General features: G+C 40.1%; 1 protein-coding gene across 1 annotated transcript; it reads left to right on the forward strand.

Annotated features, from left to right (window-relative positions):
- The first annotated feature begins 345 nt into the window (after positions 1-345).
- Positions 346-771, forward strand: LOC133771003 (interferon alpha-1/13-like). Its single transcript, XM_062206763.1, has one exon. It carries the CDS (start codon positions 346-348, stop codon positions 769-771), a length of 426 nt encoding a protein of 141 aa, XP_062062747.1.
- Positions 772-8,662: the final 7,891 nt, after the last annotated feature.

The following is an 8,662-nucleotide window of genomic DNA, read 5'->3' on the forward strand; positions in this document are numbered from 1 at the left end:
TTGAGAAAATGGTCAGATTCAACGTCAAGAGCGCAAAAGGAAAGCAAAAGCAGTCGTGGAAAGTAAGGGGTGGCATCCAGAAAATGGAAAATAGCATGCCCCCTATTTTAGGCATCCGAATGAAGCAGGGTCTTCAGAGAACAAAGGAGTCAAAGTTGAGAGTCACTCAGCTCAGCCAGCCCAGCAGCATCGGCAAGATCCCAAATGGCCTCGTCATTTTGTTTTATGCTGGTGCTGGTAGTATTCAGCTGTATGTCTGTCTGTGCTCTGAATTGTGATCTGCCTCAGACTCACAGCCAGAATAACAGAAAAACTTTGAAGAAGCTGAGAGAAATGAGGAGCGAGATGGGCTTCTTCTGCATGCAGTACATTCACGACTTTGGCTTACCACGGGAGGAACTTGAAGGACACCGGGTCCAGAAGGCTCAAGCTGTTGCTGTGCTGCATGAGGTGATCCAGGGGGTCTTCACACTTTTCTGCGCGCCGGGCTCATCTGCTACCTGGAACAATACCATCCTGGACATACTGTGCTCTAGACTCCACTGGCAGCTGAGTGATATGGAAGCTTGTGTGAAGCAAGAAGTGGAGGTGAAACAGACACCCACGATACAGAATCCCTCTGTACGAGCTGTGAATAAATACTTCAGAAATATCCACCTCTATCTGACAGAGAAGGAAAACAGCCCTTGTGCCTGGATGACTGTCACACTAGAAGTTTCGAGAGCCATGTCTTTATCAACATTCTCGCAAGAAAGATTAAGTAAGGATTGAGAGTTGGTTCAATACAGAGATAATTCTTACCGTGTACTATACATTGCCACATATGAGGAAGTGCTACCGTTTCAGAGAGACTGTCATTTTTGTAGTACTCGTTACATGAATTCAGTTTGTCAGATGTCTTGAGAACTATTAAGGCACATGGTGTTCAAATCCTCAGGGACTAGTCCTGTACAGATATCCATGCATATATCTATTTGTGTATACATTTAAATACGTTTTTGTTTATATATGAGATTTAAATTATTTCTGTCCATACAATATCATGTGTACATTGGCTCTGTGACAACATAATGAAGTATTTTGTCTATATTCAATCTTTTATTATTTTATTTTGTTAATTAAATTTTTAATATACCAAACTTCTAATATTTATTTATACTTTATTATGAAACTGCAAATCTTGTTGTGCAACATTAATAAAGAGTTGGTAATAGAGTTAATTTACTGATCAATATTACATTCAAGGTATACTAAAATTTTCTTTTCCCTTAATGATGTTCCATGCTATACCCAGTGTATGGAGATGAACAACACAAATACAGTTCTGTTGTCATTTAACTTTGATTTTTGCAATAAAAGAAACTCAATATCAAGAGCCACATTTCTCATTGGCTATGTTAAATATAATAATAATAATAAAATAAAGTATGAAATTCTTTAAGTTGATAATGGACTCAAGGTTTTTAAGATATGAAAATAAAAGCAGAGACATCCTCCAAAAGTTGACTGGTACAAATCTAAATGAAAATGTCCATTGTCAGTGGATATATGAGCAGACAGTTTATAAGGAATGCAGTAGCTGAAGGTCCACTTGTGGCAATCGCAAACTCAGCCACGGAGGTCATCGTAGGGAGAGAGTATAGAAGCAGAACAAACTCAAACATGATTCTGAGTACATTCAACTTTTTCAGGCAAAAGTCACCTAGGAAACTGAAACTGAATTGCCCACCATGGGGAGGACAAGAGAGGATGATAAAAGTGCCCCAAACAAAATTAAATTGCCTCGATAAGGAATCGGGGGATTTATGAAACACATGAATGGAAATTGTCCACCACAGTAGGAAAGTGGATGGCAACGATGATCTGAGTTTGCGATGATTTTGTAGAATTCATAACCAGAAACCACATTAGCGTAGGTCAAGACATGAATAGAAAAATTAGTCATAATGCACATAAAGAGTAATTTTGAGAGGTTGGCCTTTAGCAGTGAAGGGAAAAGACAGGATTGGTCCTAGGAAAGAATGTGTGTTAATGAATGTGAATTAAAGATTGTGTCAGGATAGATTTCATAGGTTCAATGCATTGGCAAACCATATTAATACCTTGAATATTTTACTTATTTTAATTTATGACATATATAATGATAACAATAATCCAAATAATGGAATTATGTTGAATGTCAGTAAGCAGCACTTTGGATTGAGACTGTCCTCTACACCACTACAGTGGGAAATTAGGTGGAAATGGAGACCCTGGTGGGCACTGGATGTGCAGATCAATAAACAGAAACCACATGGAGTAGCTGGAAGAGGGAATAAGAGAAGAGAACTCCCGCTGTTGTCTTTTCACCTGAGGAGTCACTTCCTTCTTCATCTTCATGATATTCAGACTTGCACTGTTTCCTTTCAGCTAAACTGATACGAATGCCTTGACAACCTTCTGAGAAAGAAAAAAAGGTTGTATCAGAAAGTTATGGAAAATAATGCTATAGGCCCTTCATGTTTTCATTTTTACTTTGCGATTTTGGTTCTGCAGTCAGGTTGAAAGAGAAAACAAATCAGAGGCACTAAGAGAACTTGTACCAATAAGCATACCAAATATCAAAGCTTGAAACCAGTAAAGGAAAGCAGGGTGATTTTATCTAACATCACAGTCTGAGACTTACTGCCCAGCATTTTCACTGTGAGACAGAGAATGATGAACCCAGAAGCTCAACTGAAAGGCCTTAACCTTATGGAGAAGTGGATGTGCCAACAAGAGTGCAGTTACTCTCAAGGGTGGAGGGCAATGGGAGAGGTGCAAAATGATGCAGGCCATTTTTGCTGTCTATAGGTTACCTGCTTTTTTTCTGGCTAGAATCCATGCAAGTGACATCCTGGAAAATCATATTAATGCATTCAATACATTTGTTTTAACTCAAGATGCATATGTTTACATCATAATTAATGGTTGTTTTAATTAATGCTACTTTAAATATCAGGGAGCTGCTCAGTGTTTGCTAATTCTTAGAAGGGATGGATTGCTTATTCAATCCTTCCTCAAAATATCTAGTTATTATTGATGATGTATTGATTTCTGATATTAGTTGCTTTGGTAATTAACTTAGGTAAATTTCTGTTGCTTCTACTCTAGCCCATGACAGCTGCCTTATCACACACTCCATTTTCTAGGAGAGCTAGATCTGATAAGCATTGTTTTACATTATTCATTGTAAGTTTCCTGATTATATGAGTATTACAGTCTCATGTGGATCCACAAATAAACAAATTGCCACATATACACCGGTAAAGTACCCTCATCTAATAAAGGTGTGAAGCAAAACTTTAAAAAAAGCCAAAACCAACATGGACGATAGAAATCCTGACAGCAAGACTGATTCAGGAATAAAAGGAAACTTACTGATGATAACAGAAATTCAGGGTATGAAACTTACAAATTCACCATTTTATAGTGAAACTCCATTCTACCTGGACTTACTGGTGATGCTGAGTCATCCACTTAGATTCTATGACCCTTAGCTTTCCTACAAAGTTGGTTAAAAATTTATTTTATTGTGCATATTAAGTGAACACATGCATTTTAGAGCACTCAGTAGAAAATCTTCCATAGAGTAAGAATTCAAACTATTGCTAATATTGTCCTTCTCCTTCGCTGTCTTTGTAACATGAATTGTCTTTCTATAAAATTCTTAGGAACCACGTCCTAACACTTCAGCTACTGGCCAGCAGTGGAGGCAGCCTGAAAACCCAGAATTCTGTCAAGAATTCCAGAGAGGCTGAGAAACTGTCCCTCCTCATTTCCATGCTGTTCCTGCTATAGTAGTAGGTCAGGACATGGTGCCTTGTATACACCCCTGAAACAGGAGACACACAGCTCTATGAGGTGCAGAAGACAGCAGATGCATGTTCACCGATTTGGGCACCTGGCTTTTCAGGATCCATTCCCCCATCATCATAGTTTCCCTCTTGTCTGATGTAAAATTTCCCAGAGGACGCGTGTCATTGATTTCCTTCATCTTCCTGCCCATTCACACATAGCTGCTCTCTGCTCAGTTGTGGTTTCGACTTAACATTTTCCCTAGAGAGTAGGGAACCACAAAGACAGCAGCAGTTTAACAAAATTTCTGGGTTTTGCCTGAACGTCTGCAGGAGAGACTCTCCTAACTTCCGGTGCATATGATGTAACAGTCGCTGCAGCTAAGGGAAACAGAAAGCAGGGTTGGGTTTCTGTGTGGGCTACTGACATCATCTCAGGGAAAGACAGCGCCCTGCAGCCACGTGTGACAAAGGCAGCGACCAAGGTGGGCAGGAGGCCAGGATTCTGAGCTGCACAGAAATCCTGCTCTGAGTAAAAATCGAATGTCATGCAGCAAAAATGCTAGTTCTTGCAAAGAACTGATTCCCATGCTTCAGTGGGCCCGTTTTCTTCACCTTTCATCTGTTATAGTAAAAGACCTGGCTTTGATCAGGGTATGGACTCTGAGACTTGAGAGTTGTAGAAACAGAGAAAGATGCGTTCCCTGCCTGCTTCCACTGTGCAGACCACAACATCCCAATCTCTCGTCCTCCATGCATGTGGGACTCCTGGGGAAGATTGAACTGCTAATCTGAGCACGCAGCTCTGTGCTAACCAGAGAAGGCTCATGTCCATTGTGCATTAATTTCTGTAATACAATCTTAGTCTCCAAGTTTCATATCTAGTATCAGACTTCAAATTTTAACCAGTAGACTAAATACCCTGGCTGTCAGTTTCCATAATGTTGATACCTCTTCCACTGAAGAGTAAAAACTCCATCTAGATAGCAAGAAAGAAATGTCCCAGGAAAGCCAAGAAACACGGATGAACAGAATCTTTGCTGTCAGAGAGCTAAGGTGGTTGTATTTTATTCAGATTTACCAATGTTCATATACTTTGTGAATCATTTCTGTAGACAGCACCACACCTACTCTGATGTGCATCATATGGGATGGGGAGAATTGCTGAGGCGGCCGCTACAGTGTGCTCCTGCGGAGGAGCCTCTCGAGTCTTGTCTTTGAGTTTGTATTCAACATACGGATCTGCTGCTCTCATCAAACATTGGCCAGGACCTTCTGTAAGTTTCCACAGATTTTGGCTTTTGCCTTGTGATCTGGGTGGATAAACTGGGGAGACAGACAATGTTTGGAAATGCTAGGCTTCCTCACCTGTAGGGGAACAGATTCTGCAGAATGTGTTACCCCGGAACAGGTAGCTCTCATGGTGGCAGATTTCACAAGCTCAACAAATAGAGGTTCATGCATATTGTTGGTGATTTTTATGTAGTTGTGCCTGTTTTGGATGCATCTGTACTGAAATTGTACAGGCTTTTCTTCTTGTCATATTTTCCTAGAAAATGCATTGTAACAAATTATCTATCCCACCCCTCAGCAAATAAGATTACAGATCAGGTCTTTTAGTGGGTTTTGTTCTTGCCTTATAACTGAATGTCGACCTGATTATCAAGTCTTTTTCTTCCCCAAATTGTGCTTAAAAATGCCACTACCATGAGCCCTTTCAGATTCTGCCTCTCTTGGAGCCCCCATCCAGGCCACTATGGCTGGAGGTCACTGACTTAAATAAATCTTGTTTTTAAATTTTAAAAAAGGCAATTTCATAGATTTTTAAAAATTTTAATCATCTACTTTCCAAGGATCAGGAATTTTCCCCTAGTGGTTAGGACAGGACCCATGTCCTATATTGGATTACTTTGGTTCAATTTCTGGCTCCAAGTCCTGACTCCAGCATCCTGCAAATACAGACACCATGCGGCAGCTATGTAACTGGATTCCTGCCACACACAGGGGAGGCCTAGATTGTGTTCCTGGCTCTTGCATCAGCCCCAACCCAGCCAGACTTTAATATGTATTTGGGTAATGAAAGGGTGGGTATGGCCTCTATCTCTCCTTTTTCTGTCCCACAAAAAAATAAATTAAACAAATAAAAATCTGATTACTTGATATTTTCCCTAAACACATTTTCAGTATTACTGTTATAGACACTTTATTTTCTAGTAGATAAGTATACCGGGATGTTTTCTATTCTTAAACATTATTAGCAATGCATTCTTCTGATTACATTTATGTTTCACCTATGAGGTGGATCATCTATTTCATGAAAAATCTCAGGCTGATGGAGATGCACAAACAACACAATTGCAATAAAGTAATAGTATGGGATGATTCCTTCAAAAGATGGAAAAGTTAAAACTGAATCAGAACTTTTCTTTTGTGGTATATAAATAAATAATAGAAAAGAACCAGTGAAAAGATACAATGGCACACACCAATAAAAGAATGACAAGAGGAGTGGATGTTTGGCCTAGTGATTAAACTGCTAGATGGAATGTCTGCGGTCCACATCAGAGTTTGGGTTCAAAACTCTGTTCTGGATCCTGATTGGAATTTCCAGTTAATAGAGACACTGGGAGACAATTGTGGTCACTCAAGTAGTTCAGTTCATGACAACCTGGACAAAGTTCCTGCCTCCTACCCCTCATCCCCACTCATCCCCACGTGCCTCCCACCCACTACACACACACACACACACACAGAGGCAGACATTTGGGGGAGTGGACAAGTGGACTGTAGCACTCACAATCCATGTCCTTTCCTCTCTCTCTCTCTCACTCTCTCTCAAGTAAAATTTTTCAAAAGCAAGAAGTCAAGGAGCAAGTTGTGTTTTTAATTTAATGATCAAATGATATGTTAAACAACAGAATTCTAAAATACAAAACTTTTCACATTACCCTTGCATGCAACCTAAGGCGGGCACTGAATCACAATTCTGCCACCACTTCTTTGCAATCCTAGGAAATTTATTTGACTTCTCTGAGCCTCAGCTTTCTCAAATGTAAAATAGAGTAGAATTATGGAATATGGGTAAAGTTATTTTATTAAATAATTTTAATGTTAATTTTAAATTTTAATTAAAACTAAAGCACTTGAGGGTGAGGATCTAAAGTATAATTATCTTCTTATGTTTTCCTACAGAAATATATCTGAGTGGTGAAATCTCCCATCCCATCTCAGTAATAACTGCAAAGATGTGAGTGCAAAAGTGAGACTTCTTGAAGTATTCTGGAGAAGAGTGTAGAGCAGTTACTTTGCACTGGGGAGGCAGGTTTGATTCCTACACTTAGTCAACAAATGGAAGGAGGGCTCCTAAATTGAAATATAGGCCAAATTCTTTGGCTGATTAGACACCTGGCACACTTTTCCCTTTCCTGAATCCCTTTCTCTTTGCTATAGCATAACAGCTACTACCTTCATCTACAGGGCAGAAATGCCCAGGAAGTACTCTTCAATTGCTCTTCCTTAACTTGTGCTGTTTCATCACACAGCTGTTTTCTCTTCCCTTGAGGTTTCTGAACATTAACTTCCCCTTAAGAGTCCAAAACAACCAAGGAAAAATGAAAGTTGGTGTAAATGGTATATTTCAGAATCTCCTGTACAATAGATTTGCTAAGGACTATCTAGGAAATGAGGGAATGTCCCTGTCACCTAAATGCAATGGTAACTGTAGCAAAAAGGAAAGAGAACCAGGATGCATTGTATTCTGGACGCTATTAGATGACTTACAGAGTAAGGTCGCCACCTACCGGCTACGGTGGACAAAGTCAGAGTCTAATATAAGGCTCCTGTCAATGGAAAGAGCTGTCTGCATCCACTGGCCTTATCTAAAAAGTCCCAAATGAGGCTCTTTGCTGGAAAGAACTAAGCCAAAGAGGGGGAATAAATCCATTTCATTAGCTTTTTTTATCTTTAAGATGAGAAACTGTCCTAGCTTCAGGCGGATCATGTCCTTGTAGGCAATGGGCAGTTACATTTGGAGAGAAACGGTCAGAATGGGTCCTTTGCCTCCAGCCTGCTCATTTCTTCAGAGCCTCCTGACTTTTCACTGCTTCTAGGGTCTGTAAGGGCACAGGAAGGCAAGAAGTCCTGTACATGTAGGTAGGGAACTCCAAGAGACACAGGACAACCTCTGCTTGAAGATACATTAACTCTTTCTTAATTATAAATTGTCAGTTTCATAAGCTAGCAGATCTTGTCTCTCAACTTTAAAATCAGGAAAATATTCTCAGTATTGCTTAAATAATGAAGGATCTTACATCAGTTCATCTTGACTCAATAGCTGAGCACTGACCTAAGTAAAGGACTTTAGAGAAGACAACGTTTGGGTATAGACACTACATGGAATTGAGAGGTGCTAAGGTCAACTTTGGCACATTGTAATTGAGGAGGTGAACCAACTTCTCTCTCTCTCTCTCTCTCTCTCTCTCTCTCTCTCTGTGTGTGTGTGTGTGTATGAATCACTCAGATGGCAGGCAGGAAGCTCAATTTAGCAGATCTCTAAAATGAACCTCAGGTTAGATACTACCCTTTAGCTTGCTACTTTGCCATGGGTCAGTGTGTTCTAATTTACATGCTAAAGGATTTTTTAGATGTATTTATTTATTTGAAAGTCAGAGTTACACAGAGAGAGAAAGAGAAGCAGAGACAAAGAGAGAGAGAGAGAGAGAGAGAGAGAGAGAGAGAGAGAGATCTTCCATCTGCTGGTTCACTCCCCAACTGGCCGCAACAGCCAGAGCTGTGCCAATCCGAAGCCAGGAGCCAAGAGCTTCTTCCAGGTCTCCCACATGGGTGCA

This window comes from Lepus europaeus, chromosome 12 (assembly GCF_033115175.1).
Source record: "Lepus europaeus isolate LE1 chromosome 12, mLepTim1.pri, whole genome shotgun sequence".
Taxonomy (NCBI): Eukaryota; Metazoa; Chordata; class Mammalia; order Lagomorpha; family Leporidae; genus Lepus; species Lepus europaeus.

Excerpts from the sequence above, each read along its gene's own strand:
- LOC133771003 (XM_062206763.1), top strand. The coding sequence starts at position 346 with ATGGGCTTCTTCTGCATGCAGTACATTCACGACTTTGGCTTACCACGG.